This window comes from Neoarius graeffei, chromosome 7 (genome assembly GCF_027579695.1).
Source record: "Neoarius graeffei isolate fNeoGra1 chromosome 7, fNeoGra1.pri, whole genome shotgun sequence".
Taxonomy (NCBI): domain Eukaryota; kingdom Metazoa; phylum Chordata; class Actinopteri; order Siluriformes; family Ariidae; genus Neoarius; species Neoarius graeffei.
The window spans coordinates 45881636-45907713 of NC_083575.1; the positions used below are offsets into that span (position 1 = coordinate 45881636).

At 42.1% G+C, this 26078-nt stretch overlaps 1 protein-coding gene across 1 annotated transcript; it reads right to left on the minus strand.

Annotated features, from left to right (window-relative positions):
• Window positions 1-1306: 1306 nt before the first annotated feature.
• stox1 (storkhead box 1) lies at window positions 1307-23634 on the minus strand. The gene is made up of 4 exons (XM_060924698.1): window positions 23201-23634; window positions 4872-5024; window positions 2422-4705; window positions 1307-1657 (listed from the first exon to the last, which is right to left on the minus strand). The coding sequence occupies exons 1-4, from the start codon at window positions 23514-23516 to the stop codon at window positions 1504-1506; spliced, it is 2907 nt and encodes a 968-aa protein (XP_060780681.1). The 5' UTR covers window positions 23517-23634; the 3' UTR covers window positions 1307-1503.
• Window positions 23635-26078: the final 2444 nt, after the last annotated feature.

Here is a 26078-nt window from a genome sequence, read left to right on the forward strand (position 1 = left end):
CTTCTCATCAGAAGATGCTCCTGTCAAGGTGTTAACTTCTGTGGACAACCTGGACATTTCTATGAGATGGTTGCAGTTCCATATTTCTTAAATTTTTGTACCACTTTTGCTACAGTATTCTGACTGATAAGTAAAGCTTTGCTGATCTTCTTGTAGCCTTCACCTTTGTGGTGTAAAGAAATTATTTTCTTTGGGGAATTCTGAAGAGACAAGTTGAGCATCACTCTCCATCCAGCATCCAGTCACTAAAAGAGGTCATTGTTGAAGAATGGAAAAAGATTAATGTTGGAAAATGTCGCCAACTTGTTCATTCCATGCTTAGAAGACTTGGTGCTGTCATTAAAAATCATGGAGACCATACAAAGTACTAGATGTAGTAGTTTTTGTTGTGGGGTGTACTCATTTTTGCACCACCCTAATTTGAGTAAAACTGGAAAATGTGTAATCTAAGTTTATATTATTAACCTTACTTTCCCGTTATAAGTTAAACAGATGTTATATTAAACTTTGTCTTTTCAACATTTTGGAAATCGTTTGTGTTCATTGAGATATTGTTTAAAATGTTACTTTTCAAAGGGGGTGCACTCATTTATGCTGAGCACTATATATATATATATATTTTTTTTTTTTTTTTTTTTTTTTTTTTTTCTGGTAAATTGAAATGAACAGGCATATGAACAAGACAAGAACATTTTCTGTTCTCTGACTACCTACCCCCATGAAATTTAATCCAGGCAGCCACAAGCTTCTGCTTGTTTCTTCAGTTACTGCAGGGTAAATAGGTTTGCCTGGGAATTATCAGACAACAAAGTCTGAAAATTAAAAAAAAAAAGCAGTTGTAATGCTGATACCCTCACTAAGCATTGCATCTCATTAAAGACAGGTGTTGTAGTAAAGACAAACCATTCCAATATGGACTAATGTTTCCTGAAAACCAGTTGTTTATTTCAATCAACTTGAATTCTTCCACTTGAAAATGCTAACTATGCAGGTATAATCTTCATATACTGTATGTATAATCTTCACTAAACCTTGTTCACACAGCATGACATTTCACAGACAGTATGTGTTTAAATGCATTAAAAACAACTTATGTTGTAGATTTCTGTACATCTCTGTGCACTCTGTAATCAGTGTACTGTAATGCCCCATTTAATGTTTACTTAAAGTCTTCAGGTTCTTCTTCTTCTTCATGAATAAAACACAGAAGCCCAGCCATTGCTCAGTAAACATTTTATTTTTGTCACAATTTATTATTTGAATTTGAAGTGTAAAGGATTAATTTAACTAATGCAACCCTCTTTATAAACGGAGTAGCTTGGTGCAAAAAATAACTAATAAGAAAACCTAAAAAAACCCTACGTCAATAGTCAAATTACCACAAAATACCACACGCACTGCTCAATATTGTATTAACAAATATATTTACATGTAATAGCTATAAATATGCACAATTGTACAGAGGTAACTGAATGAGCTCAGTGTGAATCTGCACCCGGCTGCTCACACATTCATGACAGGTGTGAGCTGGAGCAGGGAACTTTGAGGATGAATGCCGTTGGTTTTGGAGTGGAGCTTTTCAAGGTTCTGTAGGAAATTACGTCGTTTCAGCCCTTTCAGTATGACGGAGTTAGGTGAAGTTAGACTCATGCGTGTCCTGTAAATAAACAGAACAAAAGGTAAATTCCATGGAATGAAACGAAGATCATAACATATACAGTACCAGTCTAAAGTTTCGATACACCTTCTAATTCAATTATATTTCTGTATTTTTATGAATTAAAAGACACTTCATGTCTTAAAGTAATGATGGATGTCGCTTCTCCTTACTTAGTTGAGCGGTTCTTAACATAATGCAAATTACTACATCTGTTGTTGAATAGGGCTATTTACTGTATGCTTATTATTTACTATTTACTGTTTGATCTCAAACTCATTAAGAAGGCAAGAAATTGGACTAATTAACTTTTGACGAGGCACACCTGTTAATTGAAAAGCATTCCAGGTGATTACCTCATGAAGCTGGTTAAGATAATGCCAAGAGACTGCAAAGCGTCATCAAGATAAACGGGGGCTACTTTGAAGAACCGAAATTAGGAAACATATTTTGTTTAACACTTCTTTGTTTACCACATAATTCCATGTGTTCTATATGTTATTTCATAGTTTTGAGGTCTTCAGTATTGTTTTACAATGTAGAAAGTAGTCAAAATACAGAAAAACCTATGAATGAGTAGGTGTGTCCAAACTTTTGACTGGTACAGTATATAAAAGATGCAGTTAATCATAGCCTATATTCAGTTTTTATCCACCTCCGCAAAGTGAAACAGACAGCTAAACACAGTTAAAAACGCATAATAAAACTTCTTCAAATAACTCAAGTTTAGTTCATTCCATTTCAGACCAACAGAAGTGACTAACCTTGGAGAGTCGATTCCACTGTCTGCTGTGTTGCTTTGATTCTCTGCTGTTTCACCCGTACAGCCTCCAGTACGTTCACAGTGACTCAGATTTGCAGGTTGAAGGTTATTAGCATCCACTGATTGATTCTGGTTGTAGTCCTGTGAGTGACAATTCCAGTGGCTGGCTTGGTTATCATCTTCATCTGCAGACTTCAGTACTGTTTCAGTGTCTGAACCCCTCTCACTCATTTGACTGTAATCAAAGATACTAATATCCAGGGTATCAGTGGGGTCAGAGTGTCCTGGGCTGGGCTTATTCAGTTTCTCATCCACATGTTGCGGCTTTGCCCAAGCGCTGCCATCTGCTGGTAGGTGGGATAAACTAGGTTTGTGCTCATTTTGCAACCACCTGTATTCATGTTGTCTCTGTGGGGCTCGTTTGGTGTCTTGATGAAGAGTTAGTATGTTCTGTTCTATGAAAGAGCTGTCCCAGTTCCCATCAAAACAGACTGGCTCGCGGCAGCGCGATGTGCCTGGGTGAATTAACTCATTGACATGCTCCTCATTCAGGCAGAGGGAACTACATCCATCATCATCATCTTCAGGATTCTGGTAAATATGATGCTCTGCATCAGTGTGTACTTCACTATCTACATTGCTTGTATTTCTGAGTACCCTCTCACTGTTCGCCAGGTTTTGGCTGCTTGCCGTGCTGCCAGTTTGTTGATGTGAGGAGAGGAGATCAGGACAGTGGTCAGATTCCTCCTTACTGTTAACTAGATGAAGAGACATTCTACAACGCACTGTAGGTTTGGACCATGACTTGGGTAATTCTGTTGTTTCGTATGAAAGTGAAGCAAGGTCCATACCAAGCTTTTGATCAGAAATATCTTTTAAATTTATCTCTTGTAAAATCTGTTGCGTCTGTTTCACTCTCCCATCGCTGAACTCTATGCCATTCTGTTTGACTTTGTCTTCTATCCTCAGTGTGCTGTTCTCAGGGTAGAAAGAGCTGTAGTCTCCAGGAAGTTCTTTGATTGTTTCAGCATCTATTCTAGTGTCCAAATTCAGACTTCTTTCATGAAGCTGTTCACATGATCGGTCAAATGGCATGCAGGCTTTTTGCACCTCTTCAGTAACCCCTTTCATGCGATGAGGATCCCAGGACTTTGACCTGTGGCCTGCTCGCTCTCGTCGACTAGAGGTCTTGGCTTCTCTCCTCCTTTGTTCTTTATGTTTGATGGCTGTATCACATCCTGGCATCGACTGAAATGGATCCTCTATGCGTTTTTTATAGACAAATTTTGCATCCAAAGTTGCACAGTCTTCATGATGAGCAAGCTCATCGATGCCTACTTCAGGCCTGAGGTGAGATGGGATTAGCTCATCTCCCTGCAAATCCTCATCACTTGGAACATCCTTACTCTTTGTCCTCTGCTTCTCTTTTACTGAGGGACCTCTTCTCTTGTTCCGCATAGCTTTAGAGGCTGATCTTCTGCCACCAGCTTTGCTTGAATGGTGCCTTTGCTTAGGGATCAGGATCTCTGTGGACATGCCTTTATCAATCGTCAGGGCTTTTGTCACTCTCTCTGCCTTCTCTTCCATTTTCTTCATTAGGACTGTATGGCGGACAAGGTTATCAACAGTTAGCTCAGGGTTGATCCGTTTAATGATAGCATGTTCCAAATCTCTGGGAAGGTTATTAAGATCATCCTCATCCCTGACTGGCCATTCCTCAGGTGGAAACTGTCCAGAAAAAGTGGCATATTCCTTCTTTAGCTTATTCTCCTTCTTTCCCGTGTTACGACGAAACAAATTAAGGCCAAATTTGCGTCCGGGTTTTTCCTTGTCCTTACGAGTTGTGGTTGTAGACTTGCTGACTTCGCTAGCCTGGTAGTCTGCTGCCGTAGATGTGGACTGGTGTTGGACAGTTGGCTTGTGTTCTCTGGACCACTTAAGGCTTTTCCCAGTGCATTCACTGATGCTGATCGACTGCTCCTGGACTGAAGGAGGAGCAGTTAGTTGAGGTGTGAAGCAACTACAGGACTTGCAGTGAGCCATAATGGGTACTTCAGTAGAAGCATCCATGCAGTTCTCATTGCTCATCAGGTACGTAACGGGAGGAGGAGAGAGATGGTCCTTATCACTTGTCCACCAGTTCTTCTCTTTCACCATGTTGTTGGTAATAAAGTATGTCTGAGGTGTAACAATGAAGTATCCCTCTCCAGTGTGGTAGATTTTTCTCTCTTTAATGAGGGCCCCCAGAGCATTGTAGAGAATATCTTGAGTGGGAATGGCCATTCCTTAAAATGAAAAGAACGTTATAATGAAATTTTTACTTGAATAACAAACTAAACATTGCAATGCTGAAGCTCTGACAAGGTTGAACTTTTCCATAAATACTGAAACAATATAAAGAATACAATGAAAAATATTGAAAATGGTTATGAATTTGTTATAACATGGTACCTGGATGGGCCATCATCATGTGGTTAATTAGTGCTTCTTGGTTGACCATGACGTGAGCAACATTCATGTCGGATATGACTGAGCACAGTACCTCAGACAGTGGAATGAACTGCGACTGAGAGATAGGTGACATCTGTACTGGAGATAAGTCACCTGAGAAAAACACAGAAGGAAATTTCTATTAATATCCATTTTCATACTTATTATGCATGAACATCTTTGCACTAAAAAGAATAAAAGCAGACTAAGAGCAGTTTTTAAAGCTAGCCAAATCAGATACATTAAACAGTTACACAAATCTTGTTTTCAGACATGACACAAGGCCTTAAACCACATAAGACCTTTTATTCTTGATGCTCCGAGCTAGGACATAAAACATAAAAGAGCTGGAATTTTTTACACTAGGCATACAGCTTAATTATAGGGAAAATATTTCAATATATATAAAGCAGTGACATTTTTATGAAACAAAAATAACTTTTAGTTCTTTGAGTATGAGAGAAAATACTAGTCAGAAAAATACTAAAAGTACTAAATGGCAAAAGAACATTTGCTATTTTTTAATGTTTTAAAAGAGGGATAAATCAATACATAATTCTAATCAGACTCGTAGTTATTCTAGCTCTTAGCTGTGGTTGGGTTGTAATCTAAAATGTAGCCAAAAATGGCACATATTTTCTCGTCATAAACGTTTGGTTAGTTTTTATGTTCTCTGTGTTTGTGTGAGTTTGCTCTGGGTTTTCCAGTTTCCTCCCATCTCACAGAAGCATGCTGTGAGGCAGACTGGTGACTTTAATGCTGTATTCAAGGTGACGCTGCAACTTGTAATTCCCTGCCTAAGAACGGTAAAAACCACCAAAACCATAACATTTCAACTCATCAACTTTAGTTAGTTTTCTCAACTACCGGTTCCGTCCCAGTTTACAGAGTGACGTCAAATCCACATTTGACGTCATACACTGCAAACAGGGTAACATCCCCCTTATGTACTTAGATCAGTTAATATACAGAGAGTACTTATGCCGCTTTTCCACTACAAACGCGGCTGAGTCGGGCTGAGCCGTGCCGTCCTGAGTCGAGCTGAGCGGGGCTGTTGGAGTTGCATTTCGACTACAACCGCGCTGAACCGTGCTGGCTGGAAGTGGGTGGACACATTGGGTGGAGTTAGCGAAAGTGGGTGGACGTCAGGTGATGTCATTAAGCAGCGCAAACAGTGACATCAGTGATCTTTTAAGCGGTAGTCTCACGACCCGGATAGTAAACAATAAACATGGAGGACATGGAGTCGTTAGTGTTGCTGGTCTTGGTGCTGTGGCTTGTTGTCACCGACAACGCGGACAGATACTGGCAAGAGCGTATAGATGAGGCGAGGCGCATAAGGCTTCAGAAATTCTCGTAATTCTTCTCCTTCCGGGTTTGCGGTGTTTACAGATCCCAGCGCGCTCGCGGGGCGTGTGTGGGCATGTGAGGACACTCCTCCTCACCAATCAGTGCACAGGGGAGTGTCTGCTCACGCCCCCAACCTCACTCGGCTCGGTTTGGCTCGCTTCAGCCCCACTCCAAAACGGTGCGAGTTTTAGGGGCTAAGCAGGGCTGAAGCGAGCTGAGTTGTGCTGGTTTTTGGTAGTCGAAACGCGAGCCGTGTCGGGCTGAAGTGAGCTGAAAAAGGGTAGTGGAAAAGGGCCATTAGTTAAGTCCATTAAAACTGATCATACTAATTGAGAAGGTAATCATCAACATTACGTACAGTTGCCACTTACATTAGCTAATTACTTGTTATAAAGGCTACTTGATTGCTTGTTTACAATTTCAGTCTGGAATGGTGCATGAATGTTTGAAGTTCATTACAGTGAAACAGGTCCAATAGTCACTCAGACCTGTAACTGCAAAAATGCAGTTGAAATATTGAGAATAACTGTATGAGTTTTATGTGTTCTGATGAGAGAAAACAAAAGACACTCTTTCATGGAGGCATCCATGTCAAGCATGCCAAGATGGAAAGTGACGTTATTACAACTTGTAAATTACCACTTATGTACAGGGTACCACTAATATAGCATAAATTGCCCCTAAGTGTGGAGGGGGGCAATAATCCATTGGGGGAGGGGTGGGGTGGGCTAGGTTATAGGCTCTGGTTCCAACACAACTCATCCATAACAAAGCTAAATGGATAGTGGTTAATGAACATGAATCAATAAATATATTGACGCCTGGATATCACACTATTAATTGAAATTTTCTGTGCAAGTAAAGCAGGTCCTTTTTTATACAACAACACCGTGAATTACTGCCAGAATATTATTTTTTTAGATATCAGATTATTTTGTAGCAAAGAATTATATGTATAGCAAAACAGAATCATGCTCTTTTTAAAACTGTTTTAAAATGCAAAAATATCATGAATTTCAACCTACAACCAACTATCCCTATATCTGGTGTGTGTGTGTTTTTTTAGAATTATTGATTAACCACAATGGATTAACTATAATCAGGAGGTGGATAACAGTCTTTTCTTCTGTGTGAAGGCTGAGGGCATACACACACCACATATAAGTGCCAATAAAATTAGTGTGATTAAATTTATTCCCACTTTAGTGGGACAATATCAAATAGTTATAGCTCACCATGTATTGCAAATTGGCCACCCAACACTACAACTCATATAACATTTAAAGAGACAATGTCAGTGCTTTTGGTAAAGTAGATCAGTTGAGAAGTCCAAGGAATAGATTTTATCAGCAAAAAGCTATATTGTTTATTCCTCTACAAAAAAAAAGGAACAAACTTCACACTACAATGGCTTGAGGGCACACATTCTGCTGATGATTATGCATGTTAGACAATTTCACTATGATGTTAGAGGCATTTCTCACTTTTGCAACTTCGTATGACACACACACACTGCACACACATGCCTTTCTCTTCAATTTTTACCGTTATGAATCCCTGTTCCAAAGTAAACATAGCTATGCTATCAAGGTCCAGATCTTGGTTGCTTTGTAGGTTTTTTGTTTGCTTTAACATCTCATATCGCCCTATTTCCTGTTGTCATATTCAATATGGAAACAGTGACTTCCTGATAATGTTGTGAAAATCTCAAGACCTGTTTATCTGAAAATACACACACACACACACACACACACACACACACACACACACACACACACACACACACACACACAGTACTGTGCAAATGCCTTAGGTGCCCTATTTTTTTTCATATAAAATTTGTTATAGATTTCTATTTTATGACTTCTGCATTATTGAGTCAGTACAAAACCATTCTAGAGCTCCAAACATTTGTTTTCCAGCACAAAATTAAATGTTACAGGGGAAAAAAAGGTTTGTATCTGAGCAGCATATTACACAAGAGACCACTTTTCAGATTAAAAAAGAAAACATAATGAAGGCTACTGGGTTTTGGTGCAAAATTAAGAAGCGAGTGTGACAAAGTGTCCAGAAGAACTGTGGCTGGTTCTGCAAGATGCTCAGTAAAACCTACAGCTCATTTCCTTATAAAACTGCACTCACTGTACCTGAGACTACTTTTTTTAAGCAAGGGGTCGTCTCACACCAAATACTGACTTTGTTTCATTTATTATGGCTTAATGATGTTTATATTATTTTTTCAATGTTAAAACATTTCATTTCATATTTTTTAAGCCAAGAAAATAGTCAAACTACAGAAAAACCTATGAATGAGTCGGTGTGTCCAAACTTTTGACCGGTACTTCATGTAAACTGGCAAATCATGGAAACCCTATATTTCATTGAAAATAGGACATTGACAACATATTCAAAATGTTGAAACTGAGAAATTTTTTTTTTTGAAAAATATATGCTCATTTTGAATTTGATGCCATAACGTTTCAAAAAAGTTCAGTACAGCGGCGTGTTTACTAGCATTTAGCTTGATGACACTTTGCACACTATTAGCATTATCTTAACCAGCTTCATGAGGTAGTCACCTAGAATGCTTTTCAATTAACAGGTGCCTCATCAACACGGTGGTGTCGTGGTTAGCGCTGTCGCCTCACAGCAAGAAGGTCCGGGTTCGAGCCCCGTGGCCAGCGAGGGCCTTTCTGTGTTGAGTTTGCATGTTCTCCCCGTGTCTGCGTGGGTTTCCTCCGGGTGCTCCGGTTTCCCCCACAGTCCAAAGACATGCAGGTTAGGTTAACTGGTGACTCTAAATTGACCGTAGGTGTGAATGTGAGTGTGAATGGTTGTCTGTGTCTATGTGTCAGCCCTGTGATGACCTGGCGACTTGTCCAGGGTGTACCCCGCCTTTCGCCCGTAATCAGCTGGGATAGGCTCCAGCTTGCCTGCGACCCTGTAGAACAGGATAAAGCGGCTAGAGATAATGAGATGAGATGAGATGAGATGAGGTGCCTCATCAAAAGTTAATTAGTGCAATTTCTTGCCTTCTTAAGGTGCTTGAGGTCAAACAGTAAATAATAAATAATAAAAATACAGTAAATAGTCCTATTCCACAACTGTAGTAATCCATATTATGACAAGAACCACTCAACTAAGTAAAGAGAAACGACATCCATCATTACTTTAAGACATGAAGTGTCTTTTAATTAATAAAAATAAAGAAAATTGTTGAATTAGAAGATGTGTCTAAACTTTTGACTGAGAGAGAGAGAACGAGAAGTTTACATGCACACTTTCTTACTAATTAGTATAGAACATTCATTTGTATAGGTTTGTTCAACAAGAACAAACATTTTAATGTAAATATAATAAGTTCTTTATTTTACAGTAACGAAACTGATCAAATAGATCTCACTAAAAACACAAGCCCTGGGTTAGAAAGAAGGACAACACCTTAGAGAAGAATTTTACCATAACTTGTCCTGAGACAATATATATACTTACAGTACTTTTAAAATGTACAAAACCGTGTTCACATTTTAGTTGGGCTGTAGTTGGAGATTTTCAGAAACAGGTGGAAAAACAAGGATGAATGAATGAATGAATGAATGAATGAATGAATTTAGGTGGCCACTGCTGGGGGCAAATTTAACTTCCACTCTCTCGGGGAAAACTTTGTGTGTTCACTGTAACTTGAAGCTGCTTCCAGACATTAAGATCTTTGTCTCATTTACCATGAATACTCTGCCAGGTACCATGGTAACTCCACAGCAAGGAACAAAAGCGTAAACAGGGTGGCAGAAGACTAAAGGAAAGGTAAGCAGTGACTCCCATTTGGGGTGAAATTTCTTTCCTAATAAAGGGTCTCTGGGTTTTTGTGCTTTTGACTGCAAACACTGAATGTTATCTAGCAAAGATAATAGTCTATATTTTGATGTAGTGCTTGTGCGTTCGAGTTAAAAGCATGGCTTGTTTTTGAAACATGCTTCTCCATTTGAACTCATTGAAAGCGGATGCCAAATGGTAAACATGACACATGTACATGTTCATTTGCTGGTTGAAATCATGTAACAATCATTTACTTGAATCTAAATCACATTATTTACAAACCAGCAGCTTCTTGACAGATAATCCTGAAGTCAACTATCAAATCAAACTAGATCAATGATATTATGGACAATTTGATGATCTTTGTGTACCATAACCAATTACTGTGTACTGCAACCGATTATGCACAACTTACTCCAGTCATATAGACTGCTAATGCCTGTAGTAATAAGGCAGTGTAGCTTTTTGTCCTCTTTAAGAAGAAATGTTGGAGGTTTTATAATTTTTATATCTAAAAACTAACTACATATAATATTATATTTGTTTAAAATATGGTTATATGATCTGGGCTGGAAAAATAATTTCGGACGGGGTGCACCCCAACTAGAGTAAATTTAGTCATCTGTGTGGTTTCAGTCTCCAGTTTTCACACGAGCAAACCACAGAGGTAATTAATTCTTGATGTAGTAACACACACACACACACACACACACACACACACACACACACACACACACACACACACACAGAGTCTGAATTAATAAAGATTTCATTTTAATGTGGTGAGGCTCATTCCTCATCACGACCACAAACAAGATTCCCTTCAGTCCACTCTGCTCAGTCCAAAGGTAGTTCGCAAAAGCAAATGTATAGGCATTTCTCAGAACGTGATTTTTTTTTCCTCTGGAAGGGGGAAGGTAGTGGATAAAAGCTAACCTGTACAAGCTGCCTATATGAAGCTCAGAGTATTTAACTATTTCTCAACTCCTGCACACATCGACAGTGTGATCAAACCTGGAGAGGTACAACTAATGTACTCAATTTCAACTTTCTGAACCACACAAACACTGAAACCAGTATGATATGATATGATTACTCAGTCTGAGCTTTTATTACAGTAACTGGGTAATTCTGTGTCTACTTATTAAACATTGTACAAGCCATTGTACACTTGTCAAACAACTTGTCAAATCTGATTCTAATGTAAACTACATGTGAGTGTCCTGTTGGAGAAGTCAGTGCTATAAGCTTTGTCTGGACAATGGAATTAGGACTGGGCGATGTAAATGACAGAATATTGATATTGTGATAATTTATGTCACAACATGCTTTTCTGAGATCATGTGGCTATTCTGAGATCTCTTTATAAAGGTTTTTACAATAAATTGAATTACATCCATCCATCCATTATCCGTAACCGCTTATCCTGTGCAGGGTCGCAGGCAAGCTGGAGAAGAAGAAGAAGTAGAAACCTTTATTCGTCACATGCACACTTCAAGCACAGTGAAATTCATCCTCTGCATTTAACCCATCTGAAGCAGTGAACACACGCACACACTCAGAGCAGTGGGCAGCCACACCAGAGCGCCCGAGAAGCAGTCATGGGTCAGGTACCTTGCTCAAGGGCACCTCAGCCCAAGGCTGCCCCACGTCAACCTAACTGCATGTCTTTGGATTGTGGGGAAAACCAGAGCACCCGGAGGAAACCCACGCAGACACGGGGAGAACATGTAAACTCCACACAGAAAGGCCCTCACCGGCCGCTGGGTTTGAACCCAGAACCTTCTTGCTGTGAGGCGACCATGCTAACCACTACACCACTGTGCCTATCCCAGCTGACTATGGGCGAGAGGCGGGGTACACCCTGGACAAGTCGCCAAATCATCGCAGGGCTGACACATAGACACACAACCATTCACATTCAAACTCACACCTAGGGTCAATTTAGAGCCACCAATTAGCCTAACCTGCATGTCTTTGGACTGTGGGGGAAACCGGAGCACCCGGAGGAACCCAGAACCTTCTTGCTGCGAGGCGACCGTGCTAACCACTACACCACCGAGCCTATCCCAGCTGACTATGGGTGAGAGGCGGGGTACACCCTGGACAAGTCACCAAATCATCGCAGGGCTGACACATAGGTGGGGTTTACATTAGACCGTATCAGCGGATCATCAGATTAACGTTTTTAAAACGATTAGCGTGCACACAGCAACACCAATACACGATTTGCGTGCACACAGCAACACCAATACACGGATACGCTCGGCTCCGCAGGCATCCTGCGCTCCAAATCACTCCGCCCTGAACAGCGAGTGCCCTCTGGAGGGTGCGCACTCTGGCCCTGCGCAGCTCACAGAGCGCGCGAGTGGAGCGCACGAGCAGTGATTCGGGACTGAGCCGCTGTGTGTGTGATCCCAGCGCATATCACTTACCACTTGCAAGTGGAAGGATGGCAAGCCTAAAGACAATCATAACTACACAATGGGCAGTATTTGCATCAGTATTTGCAGTATTTTCATACTTTTATACTCTTTAATGAAAGGTGATACAAGGCGGAAGTCCGCGCCGTTTTTCAGCAGTCGCGTCACATGACCAACGCCAGCGAATCAGGAAGGTGGATGTCACAGTGACGTTGTCCAATGACGACGCCAGCTAGAGCTCAGCACAGCGTATCCGCATATTCTCAATGTTTACACAGCACCGGAGCTGACACGATCTGGATTGAATACGTGGACGCTGGCGGATTCCCGTTTCCCGGCGTTTCCAGGCGTTTTAATGTAAACGGACAGTGCATCCACGAAGAAAACGAGACAGATACGGTCTAATGTAAACTTGGCCATAGAGACAAAACAACCATTCACATTCAAACTCATACCTACGGTCAATTTAGAGTCACCAGTTAACCTAACCTGCATGTCTTTGGACTGTGGGGGAAACTGGAGCACCCGGAGGAAACCCACGCAGACACGGGGAGAACATGCAAACTCCGCACAGAAAGGCCCTCACCGGCCACTGGGCTCGAACCCAGAACCTATCTAAACTGAATTACATCCAGACTTAAAACAGCTGATTTGATGTTTGAATTTTGTATTTATTCTTTAAAATTGTAAAATGTTTTTAAAAAACACATTTGACATTTTTCTCCTTTTCAGTATTTATATAAAATTATGTTTATTATAATAGCATTTTATAGACATTATATGAATAATTGAAATTTTTTTTTATCTTTAATCTTTTATTTTTAATTTCTGTTTTGCTGGCAAGGTTTGTGAGCAACCCTTTACATCATGATACATATCATGCATTGCAAGAAATTCCTTAAAGCACTGTGATATGATCTTACATGGAAGTATTCGCTGAAATCTTAATCCAAGTGAGTCCTTTGTCCACTTGGTTCTCCAGTATAACCCCAACTGCAAAACTGTTCCCAAGTGCTGATTTTTTTTTCACAGTACTTTAACCTGTTATTAATTCGAGGAGATCTGCCTATCCTTAGCTCAGTCTGCCTTGTGCCCGCTCACTGCAGCTTCAATCAGCGCAGCTGCCAGGACTTGTGCAATTCCATGTGGTCTCAGTCCAGCTTCCCTATGTAACTGAGAGGGACGAGTCTGATCGTGCACACCATGCAGGAAGAATGGAGGCAATAAATCCTGCCTCATCAGGTCTACGATTTGTTTATTTAGTTGAAGAAAGGATTGATGTTGAAACCCACCACCCCTTACCCAAATTCCTTTGTGGTTTTTGCTCGCTATGTGACATAGTAGTCTAGAAATCAAAGCTCTAAGCATCTCATGTGCTGTTTAGAAAACACCAGCATAATTCACTTCAAACAATCATGAGCTATATAAATCATTTTGCATTGATCTGCTTTGATCTTATTGTGTTTAGTGGGTTAACACACTAATGGCTTTTCATTTCACTACATGATGCACGTTTCCTGATGCAGTGGTAAATGTACTGAAACAAACACTGAGTAAAAATCACAAGAACAAAGTGTTCTTTGGAAAGTTAAGCATTCTTCACTTACTACAACAGTTTTACTTGTCTCATCTCATCTCATCTCATCTCATTATCTCTAGCCGCTTTATCCTGTTCTACAGGGTCGCAGGCAAGCTGGAGCCTATCCCAGCTGACTACGGGCGAAAGGCGGGGTACACCCTGGACAAGTCGCCAAGTCATCACAGGGCTGACACATAGACACAGACAACCATTCACACTCACATTCACACCTACGGTCAATTTAGAGTCACCAGTTAACCTAACCTGCATGTCTTTGGACTGTGGGGAAAACCGGAGCACCCGGAGGAAACCCACGCGGACACGGGGAGAACATGCAAACTCCGCACAGAAAGGCCCTCGCCGGCCATGGGGCTCGAACCCGGACCTTCTTGCTGTGAGGCGACAGCGCTAACCACTACACCACCGTGCCGCCCAGTTTTACTTGTAACCCTTTTTTTTAAAGCCCCTTTATTGTCAAAGAAGTCAAGGAAAACTTTAGGGTTTTAGATTTAAAAGTAGACAGCCTTTCAATTTCATAAAACCGGTGAAATTTAGTTCCCTCTGAAATTTGGTAATTGTGAATTTATTTCTGTAATATCTTAAAAAACACAGGTCATTCTGTGGCTGGGAAGTTATTTAATTTGAGGGGATTCCCTAGCAAATAATGTGCATGAAATCACTCGCTTCATGCAGTCAGCAGACAGAGGAAGTCTGGTGTGCGTATGCGCATGTTTAACTTTTGGCGGCTTCTTCTTCTTTTCTTCTCTTGGATTTTACGGCATCCGGCATCCAATGTTGCATTACCGCCATCTACAGGTTTATCTTGACCATGCACTGACAGTTACATCATTCTGTTGCTAAACGAACAGCTGATCACAGGAGGTGCTCGCTGACTGCTGATATTTATTAGTTTGGTCCTGCGTTTCCTTTCCTTCGCAACATAACGTCTTTTCTTCTCACTTTCCGTTACTGTAGTCGGTCTTTCACGTTTAATTCGCTTCCATCATTTTCCTTTCCTGTTTCAAATTTGTATCCCACAATGCCTTGCGCGAACGGGGAAAAGCCCACCATGTGTTGCATGATGCAGTCTCTTGTACTGCGTTATGGTGAAGCAAGAAATAATAGCGGGGAATTTAGGGCCATGTGGCCTTAAATTCATTAATTGTTCTATTAAAAAGAAACTAATAAAATTGGAAGTCTGTGATTCGAATTCAGTAGCTTTCGGTCCACTAAACAAAAGTAATTGAGTGTCAGGGAAAATTATTTTTATGACCGAAACCTGAAAAATCTGAAAGTCAGTCTACCTTTAAGCTGTTCACAAGGTGGTGGAATCCAGATTAGCTTAAAATAACGCCAGTGAAGATGTGAAATTTTGCAGATATGAAGTGGAGCTTTGGCTGGAACCTTGGAGTCTGGAGCTGTGAGGCTTTGCTACTGAGACACTTCCATCCATGTGTTAATAATTATGTTGTACCACAAGAATAGTTGTCTAAAACCGATACACAGCAATGACTGCTAGAGTGAACTCCACTACTAATCCAGGACTGACCAAATTATCAAGCTCCATTAGACTGCATTTGTTTTTGCCTTTGATACTTTACACTCACTCAGGTACATTTTGCATAGATTTCCTTTTTATTTTATGTTCCTCAGCTCACCACTCTAATTATGTGCTGTTCCACTGGGTGATCATGTTTGGGCATCTTTGCCCTGGTTGACTAGACAGATCACAAAAAGACACTATTACAAAGTGAGGAGGCTGGAACTCATTATATGGACATGTGCAATGATTAACAAGAGAAGCTCTGGAAATTGTGTTTCACACGGTTATAGTGATACCTGGCAATGCTTTTACTGACACAAATGTTCCCTTAAAATCTATATCCATATTTTGTGCTGTAAAAAGGAAAGAGATAACCTTAAAACCAACATTTCTCTAAGTGCTTTTTGATTGCTTTACTACTAATTATTTAAGACTTAAATCAGCTCAATGAACTCAATAATTTTTTTTTGTATCTGCAATTAGTGAAGTAAAATAAAGATATAAACGGTGTGCCATTTCCCATGACAAAATAGCAAAGCTAGCAAAATTATATTAATGTTACTCCTACGTTGTTGAGCATATACAAATGTATAATAAATGCTTATATATTCACTGCAGGCAGGAGAGTAACCCAGTAAGCTTACAAAACATCTGGCATCATTTTACAAAAAGGGAGGGTCAGTGACATTTGTAAGCTTGTGCCAGATATTTGCCAAATGGCACTGTTTAGCAAATGCAGCTGAGAAAATTCAAAGCTTCACATGTAAAGAGAATAACTTATCATTATATAACTATATCATCATTACATATTTTACAATTTTTTTCTGAATACCTGCTCATTCGTTGGTTTAAATGTTAATCAATCAAATGCGGCATTCCCTGTCACATAAATATCACCCCTGTGTCTTCACCCACACTGATGGTCTCTGCCCTCTATCTCTTGTTTGACAAAGAAAATCCAGAAAAATGGTGGGAGCTCCATTTCACAAGATTGGCTCCTTGAGATGTTTAGACATCCCAGGTGCGTCAGGCTGGTCTCACCTCCAGAATCTGGTGGGGTCTAAAGTTTACAGCACTCACACACCACTAATCAAGGTCCATGACAGTAATTCACACCAGATGAGCGCTATTTCCTCAAACTAAGACTGAACTACATCAGATTCAAAGTTTGTTATCCTTACACTGGGAGGCCTTTACCAGTCTAACAGTTTAATCATGGACTAAATCCTGAACAGCTTTAGAGTTAAAAGCACAGTAAGTCTTGATTTCAGTCAAGCAAAAAGCACGAAACTAACGCAGTGCAATGAGAATCCCTTTTTGGAAGTAAAAATCTTCACTGGACTGTAAATTTACACTGGTACTTGATAACATTTCCTTTCACAAGAAAAACAGCAAGAAAATGAGAGCAAGGTGGGATTCACAAAAAGGCAGACAAAGAAGTCATTCTGCTTAACTGTAGTGAAGCCAGCTAATTTGTTTATCAGCCCAGGGCTTGTAGGCCATAAATTTATGGAGCTTCCGCTAATGGGAAACGGATGCAGTAAATGATGTCCAGTGTACTTTCAAACAGAGGTCAGTTTCTAAAATTGAGGCCAAGGTCATGGTCCATATTAGAGCTTATAAAAGGAGCCAGACTCAGCTACATCCTGAAAGGGGGGGGGGGGGGGGAGCATTCATAACAACCCACACATACTCTTCTTTTCTCTCTCAAGAACAAAGACACATTTCGAATATCCCTGGGCCATTCATCTATACACAGACATCCAAAGATTGATACAAGCAGAGCTTCCACAATCAAAATAAATAATCTCAAGTAAATTTTTTTTATTAATTTTAAAACGTGAAATTAGTCTGGACGTGTCAAGAAACAGGCAGAGTTTTCATAAGGAAGACAACTCCAGTGATGAGATCGCAACTAATGGCTCAAATCCATCCATCTGCTTGCTGTCAAGGTATGTTTAAATACAGTGATGGATAAAGGATACGAGGTTTCACTGGAGAAAGACGGTGAAGTCAAGAAGGTACCACACACACAGCTGCTGGTGGTAGACTGTGGTTTGGTGTTTGGTTACCACAAGAAAACATTCCAGCAGTAGCCTTCTTAGAAACCAGAGCTAGTCTCTCTAGTCCTACACAAGGTATCCAGAGAGCACATGTGTGTCATATGATCATTCTAGTCATTTTTCTAATGTATTTTGAAATACAGTACGTTTGATTCACATCAATATATAGTAGCAAGCATATAAAGGTCTTGCAAACTGGGACTTTGAATGCACTGTATGCAATTGCATGTAGACTTTGCAATGCTATTTGCATATTTCGTACATAAACAGATTCATCATACTGGACCTTAATAAAATCAGGCAATAAAGCAAGCTATGGCTTAAGAGAGTAAGAAATCTTGCGTTCTTTCACAAGCATATATTGGCTGAACTGGGCCTCATCTATCCCTGGGGCACACCTGGACTTACTGTTTATCTGCCCATAGCCACAATGAGCTCCATGAAGAGAGGAGGGGAGCCGTGACCTTTGGTGTCCAGTTAACTGTGAGGGTTACTTTCAATGTGTAAGCTCTCCAAGAAGTTCCCCTCTGGATCCAGCAGTCCAGCATGGAGCCTGGTCATGGCTAATATGCTGAGATATAGGAGACGTAGGAGACGTGGCCCACACTGATGAATGACCCCTCAGTTCTATGTGAGACATTTACAAAACATAGGGATCTAGGGCCAAGCAACCTGACTCCAAAACAACCAGTCAGGGGTGAGTTCTCCAAAAACATTGTCACACAGAGATTAGTTTACGGTTTCACCGAACACTGAAAACTCCTAATAATAGCGAGGAGGCTGCTGTGTTTTACTTCTACACAAGAACTTGAAAGGAGGAATTAAACGATTTCAGTTTGAACATGTATAGCAGCCTTAAATATAACACTGAAGTCTGTGGTGGTTCACATTACCAGGCACTTTATTGCATTCTGTATGGCTCTGTGTGAATGTTTTAGCACTTACATTGCCTCCTGTTGTGAGCTGGAGCTGGAGTCACTCAATAATGCAGAGAGAGCTCGGGCAACCATTTGTGGGTGTCGCCTCAAATTTCACCAGATAAGCGCAGATTACAGAAATAGCCTTGACAAGACTTTCCACTAAAGAGTATTAAAACATGTCAAAACATATCACTGTGTTGTACATCATTTCGGTTTTTGCTTTGTTTTTGTTATACGAAATGCACTTCTAAATTATTTATGCAGTCCAAGACCAATGGCCAATGAAAAATATATAAGTACTCAAACTAACCTTTTGATAATGACACACTGTTCAAAGCAAAAACAACAGACTGAATCGTACAGTACAAGTTCAGGCTAATTTAATAACCTTTAGCTACTGTAATATCAGTAAACAGAGTTGGATTAGAGACCCTGAAAACACCTTGGAGTGACAAACATCAATTTGAGTGCCAGGTCCTGTAGACTGCCTACACTGAACAAAATCTCTTCATCCTCCTCCAGCCAGGTTTTACAGCAGCAGGGAACCATCCATCCATCCATCCATCCGTCCATCCGTCTATCCATCCATCCATCCATCTCTACATCACAGAGCAGCACTAACCAGCTCCTGCTGGGGAAACATTGGTCTGGAAAGAGACTGTTTAAGATAACATGCCTGGCTTTTAAAAAGTGAAAAAGATACTCAAAACTAAACACTGACCCCAGGTACGAATATCAACCACATATTATGTGAGACTGAAACCCCAATTGTTGTTGCAAGAAAGCAACTGAGGTCCTGTCCACACGGCAATGGATTCAGGTGACTCCGATACAATTGCTTATCGTTTCGGCCTGGCGTCCACACGACACCGGCGTTTTGGGTGCCCAAAACGCAATCTTTTTGAGAACGGGTTCCAGAGTGGAAAGATCTGGCAACGTTGCCGTTGTGAAGTCGTCTGGATGAGTAGAACGGATTTGTTTACGATGACATCACAACCACATGACTGAGTGCTTCACGCCGGGTAGAAGTGTAACGAACTCGATGCGAGTTGTCAACAAATCCTATAACTTGGTTCATGAAACGCGCTTACAAAATATTTTCACTGTGAATATTTATTGTGTAATGGTGCAAAGTGAGAGAGAGAGAGACTCTGCCCTTAGGGCAGAGTCAATCCCGCCAGCAAAAATAGGGAAAAAAAAAGGAGCGATCTCACCTCTTCAGATGTTGGTTTAAGTCCTACAATACATTCCTCAAAAAGGGCGTAGAAGAACAAATTAATCCATCAACGTGTATCATTCAATTTATTCCGGACCATTAAAGACGCCGCCTTCCGCGTAGAATCATGTCATCCTCGCCGCCATTTTGGAAAGGTCAAAGCAGAGAATAAAGATTAGCTGCGTTTAACTGTACCAACAGGTTTGCCGTCCAAACGAGATCACATGGGATTACCTTTCACAGGTGAGACTGGAAAAATAATTTTCATTGTATTTGGTCATTATAATGTAATTTTACAAACAGATTTTCCTGACTTTGTGGCTAATATGAAGTCTCGCGCATAATAGTTTATGCGCATGCGTCCTTACTTCTTCTATTGTTCTGGTGTCTCCGAAGGGACCGTCTTACAGCGCCCCTAGAGGTGTGGCATGTGTATTGCATCGTTTTCAGCAAGCGTTGCGTTGCCATATGGACCTGATATTTTACTGATTGTTGCCCATTTGGATGTGATATATTTTTAAATAACATCTCGTTGCCATTGTCGTGTGGATGTAGCCTGAGGCACTCAGCGAGCAGCGAATGAATGTCCGTGACCTGGCCTAATAAAGTGGTCTCCTGGACAGCCACTGAAGACAAGATAACTCGGCACTATACCCCTCATGAATAGATAGTAAATTACGGTGCCAGGGAGCTGAGTTCACACCACGGCAACAGCTTTTTGTCTGAACTGAAGTTACAAAAGTACAAGTGTGTGTGTGCCAGAGGAGTTAAAGTTCCCAACCATTGCAGACAATCCCATTGTGTGTTCTCGCCACTTAAATTCCACAGCTTTCTGCTCTCCTTTCACATACACTGCCTGTGCTGACCTCCACCTTCCTTTGCCCTGACAGCAGGAGCAAATGGCTGATCTCACACAGTGCTAAGGGCTTTGTGTAGGTTCAGCAGCAGGGACCATGTGTGCGTGGCCACGACCACACTGTCACCACAGATCTGTCACCTCAACATGTGTCCAAAAAAACATTATCCTTAACTACTGTCACTGTACAGTAATTGTTTCAAGATCAGAAATCCTTGTGTTCAGGATACCGAAGAATTTCAGAGCAGACTTTACACAAGGTTAGACAATACTCTAGGCTGCATGAGGACAGGGTGTTGTTGCTATGTTCAGGTTAAAGGTCATTCTCCACTTACATTTTATTTCCTGTCATGTGGAAATGATACAGTAATGCTGCATGTACACAGTTACCCTTCAGGCATGCTGAGGTCTCTCCGTAAACGGCAGTTCAGGATAAATTTAAGGGTCCAATACTCTACACTGTGCTTTTCTTGTAAAATATAACTTAAACTAGAAACTAGTTACTTGCTAAGATAATCCATAATGCTCACATTAAGGAAGGAAGCTTTATACAAAAGTATTTATCATGTGAGAAGGACTGCAGATGAACAATACATGACTGATCACTTGTTCTTGATGCCTTTATGTGTCGTACATGTAATATATCAATAGCCTGGAGTTTACTGGATGGCACTCAAGTGTGCTCTGACGATACACTCACTGGCCACTTTATTAGGAACACCCACACACCTGCTGTTTTATGCAGTTATCTAAATCAGCCGATCCCTTGACAACAGCACAATGCATAAAATCACACAGATATAAACCAAGAGCTTCAGTTAATGTTCACGTCAAACATAGAATGGGAAAAATTGTGATCTCTGAATTTCACTGGTGCCAGATGGACCGGTTTGAGTATTTCATAAACTGCTGATCTCCTGGGGTTTTCACACACAGCAGCCTCTAGAGTTTAGACAGAAAGAATGGTGCCAAAAACAAAAAACACTGAGTGAGTGAGTGACAGTTCTGTGGGTTGAAACGTAAGAGAGGTCAGAGGAAAATGGCCAGATTGGTTCGAGCTGCCAGGAATGATATCACAACTCATACAATCACTCGATAAGATAAGATAAGATAAGATAAGATAAGATAAGATAAGATAAGATAGCCTTTTATTATCCCACAAGGGAAATTTACATTGTTACAGCAGCAAAATATATATAAAGAGAAAAAGATAAGGCAGTGAAGAAGTAGTGCAAAAGTACTAAGTATACAAAAAAGGATATATATATCATCTCATCTCATTATCTCTAGCCGCTTTACCCTGTTCTACAGGGTCGCAGGCAAGCTGGAGCCTATCCCAACTGACTATGGGCGAGAGGCGGGGTACACCCTGGACAAGTCGCCAGGTCATCACAGGGCTGACACATAGACACAGACAACCATTCACACTCATATTCACACCTACGGTCAATTTAGAGCCACCAGTTAACCTAACCTGCATGTCTTTGGACTGTGGGGGAAACCGGAGCACCCGGAGGAAACCCACACGGACACGGGGAGAACATGCAAACTCCGCACAGAAAGGCCCTCACCGGCCACGGGGCTCGAACCCGGACCTTCTTGCTGTGAGGTGACAGCACTAACCACTACACCACTGTGCTGCCCATATATAAGAAATAAACTACAAATTTAGAGATAAAAAAATCTACAAATCTGGGGGTGTCGTGGCTCAGGTGGATAAGGCGCCATACCATAAATCCGGGGACCTGGGTTCGATTCCGACCCGAGGTCATTTCCCAATCCCTCCCCGTCTCTCTCTCTCCCACTCATTTCCTGTCTCTACACTGTCCTATCCAATAAAGGTGAAAAAAGCCCAAAAAATATCTTTAAAAAAAAAAATCTACAAATCTGCATAAATTATCAGGTTCACAGAAATACAGTTAAGGTAAGTGTATTACAAAGGCGGAATTGCACGTGTAAGTACTGCACAGGTATTATTACCAGTATTACCCAGTAAGTAGGTATATTGCACAAGAGCCATTTTAACCATGTGTAGCTAGCAGCTCGCTGTAAAGTACTGATGCTGACAGAAGGGTTTCTATGGATGTAGAAGTGACCTTGGACAGTATTGTTCATTATTGAACAATACTTCACAACTGTGGTGAGCAGAAAAGCATCTCAGCATGCAACCGCAGAAGATCACATTGGGTTCCACTCCTGCCAGCCAAGAACAGAAATCTTAGAATCAAGAACAAGTTCCTATTAAAGTGGCCGGTCAGTGTATATCCATAAAAAGGTGGCTTAATTGTTCACTGACCTACTAACCTAGAATAGGATATTTGGGGGTATTTTATATGACCTATGCTGCCATACTTGCTGACCTTGGAAAGGTACTGTGTAAACAAACCTCATGATATTCAGTCTACTGGCTAGACTTTGCTCCACAGCAACAAAAAAAAGACCCTACAGAAAGGTTATCTTCTCCAGTTGAGTTGTGTAAGGTGTTTTTATGATGTATAGAGAGGATTTTGTGCAGAGGACCTACCCACTGCTTTGATGGTGAATCCTGTGGGTGACCGGAGAGCTCTGCGCATCCACGCTTCCCTCAGCACCTCCAGATTACTGCCACTGCCCTGAAGGAGCAGCACGCAATTCTCCATCCAACCCTGAAAGTAAACTTCAGACACTGCCTTTACGAGCCTTTTATTCCAGAAACTGCGCAGATTTTGGGATTTAAACTCCAGGAAAACATCGCGGCCGCTGCTGCTGCCCGCCGAGTCGCCGTCGTCCTTGCGCAGAACCACCGCGAGCGCGGCCGCTGACAGCTGAACCACACGCTGCTGCTGCTGCTGCTGAGACATGGCCGCTGAGCGCTGCTTCACTCCAGCACACGGATTTCGATACGACCGCAAACACTAACGCGACCTATTTTCAAACACAATGCTGAGCTAAAACAGCCTCATGCTCCCACACCGGGCTGAAGCCGCAGGCTGCCGCGCTCGCTGCTCTGCAAGTGTGTATGGCGCTCCTCGCTCCCAAGGCAACCGCACCGGGGCGGAGCCTCGTAGCTCGGCTTCAGGACACGAGCCAATCACAACACAGGCCTCGTCCGAAATACAGTCTTACATGCTAAGCTAAGCGCACTACGTAGTATGGCAAGCTGTGTAACGTTGGTTGTTGAAATAGCCTTCTGTTTACATGGATTTGGACACTGATTAATCTAAATACTGGGTGGTGTAGCGGTTAGCGCTGTCACCTCACAGCAAGAAGGTCCGGGTTCGAGCCCCGTTGCCGGCGAGGGTCTTTCTGTGCGGAGTTTGCATGTTCTCCCCGTGTCCGCGTGGGTTTCCTCCGGGTGCTCCGGTTTCCCCCACAGTCCAAAGACATGCAGGTTAGGTTAACTGGTGACTCTAAATTGACCGTATGTGTGAATGTGAGTGTGAATGGTTGTCTGTGTCTATGTGTCAGCCCTGTGATGACCTGGCGACTTGTCCAGGGTGTACCCCACCTTTCGCCCGTAGTCAGCTGGGATAGGCTCCAGCTTGCCTGCGACCCTGTAGAACAGGATAAAGCGGCTAGAGATAATGAGATGAGATGAGATGACGGCACGGTGGTGTAGTGGTTAGCGCTGTCGCCTCACAGCAAGAAGGTCCGGGTTCGAGCCCCGTGGCCGGCGAGGGCCTTTCTGTGTGGAGTTTGCATGTTCTCCCCGTGTCTACGTGGGTTTCCTCCGGGTGCTCCGGTTTCCCCCACAGTCCAAAGACATGCAGGTTTGGTTAACTGGTGACTCTAAATTGACCGTAGGTGTGAATGTGAGTGTGAATGGTTGTCTGTTGCCCCTTTTCCACCAAAGCTGGTTCGGGGCCAGTGCTTAGTTTGGAACTGGGTTTTTTGTTTCCACTGAACAAAGAACTGGCTCTGGGCCAGAAAAACTGGTTCCAGGCCAGCACCAAGTCTTTGCTGGGCCAAAGGAAAGAACTGCTTACGTCAGCGGGGGGGCGGAGTTATTAAGACCAACAACAATCGCAACACCGCGAAAGGTCGCCATTTTTAAGTGACGAGAAGCAGCAGCTGTACAAACGCGAAGTCATCCATTATTATTGTTGTTGTTGCTGCTGCTTCTTCTCCATGTTGTTGTTGCTTCGATGTTTGCGCCAAGGTTTATGCAAACGCAGCGACGTAACTGACGCATACAGCGACGTAATGACGTGGCCCCCCTTAGCACCGCGAGCTATGGAAAAGCAAACTGGTTCTCAGCTGGCTCGCAAGTTGAACAAGTTGTGAACCAGCACCATCACTGGCCCCGAACCAGCCCTGGAACTGATTTGGTGGAAAAGGGGTATATGTGTCAGCCCTGTGATGACCTGGCGACTTGTCCAGCAAGGTCCAGCCAGCCTTCGACCCTGTAGAACACGATAAAGCAGCTAGAGATAATGAAATGAGATTAATCTAAATACTCTACAAGTCTACCATGAAAGAGCACATCAGGTGCAGGTACAGGGATAATGTGTTTAAATTCATTGTACATGGCGTGGTGTAGTGGTTAGCACTGTCAGCTCACAGCAAGAAGGTCCTGGGTTCAAGCCCAGCAGCGAGGGCCTTTCTGTGTGGAGTTTGCATGTTCTCTGGTTTCCCCCACAGTCCAAAGACATGCAGGTTAGGCTAATTGGTGGCTCTAAATTGACCGTGAGTGCGAATGGTTGTTTGTCTCTATGTGTCAGCTCTGCAATGACTTGTCCAGGGTGTACCCCACCTCTCACCCATAGACAGCTGGGATAGGCTCCAGCTTGCCTGCAACTCTGCACAGGATAATTAGCTACAGATAATGGGTGGGTGTACATGGGATGGCACAGTGGTGTAGTGTACATCAAGTCCTGGGTTCAAGCCCAGCAGCGAGGGCCTTACTTTGTGGAGTTTGCATGTTCTCTGGTTTCCCTCACAGTCCAAAGACATGCAAGTTAGGCTAATTGGTGGCTCTAAATTGACCATGAGTGCAAATGGTTGTTTGTCTCTATGTGTCAGCCCTGCGATAACTTGGCAATTTGTCCAGGGTGTACCCCGCCTCTTGCCCATAGACAGCTGGGATAGGCTCCAGCTTGCCTGTGACCCTGCACAGGATAAGCGGCTACAGATAACGGATGGATGGGTGTACATGGGGTGGCACAATGGTGTAGTGGTTAGCACTGTCGCCTCACAGCAAGAAGGTCCTGGGTTCAAGCCCAGCAGCGAGGGCCTTTCTGTGTGGAGTTTGCATGTTCTCCCCATGTCTGCGTGGGTTTCCTCCGGGTGCTCCAGTTTCCCTCACAGTCCAAAGACATGCAGGTTAGGCTAATTGGTGGCTCTAAATTGACTGTGAATGTGAGCGTGAATGATTGTTGTCTCTGTGTGTCAGCCCTACGATGACCTGGCTACTTGTCCAGGGT

Coding starts and splice junctions, on each gene's coding strand:
- stox1 (XM_060924698.1), bottom strand. CDS start 23,516: ATGTCTCAGCAGCAGCAGCAGCAGCGTGTGGTTCAGCTGTCAGCGGCC. Junction 5,025..23,200: donor ATTCACCATCAAAGCAGTGG/GTAGGTCCTCTG, acceptor TGTTTTTCTCAG/GTGACTTATCTCCAGTACAG. Junction 1,658..2,421: donor AGTGGAATCGACTCTCCAAG/GTTAGTCACTTC, acceptor GTTTATTTACAG/GACACGCATGAGTCTAACTT.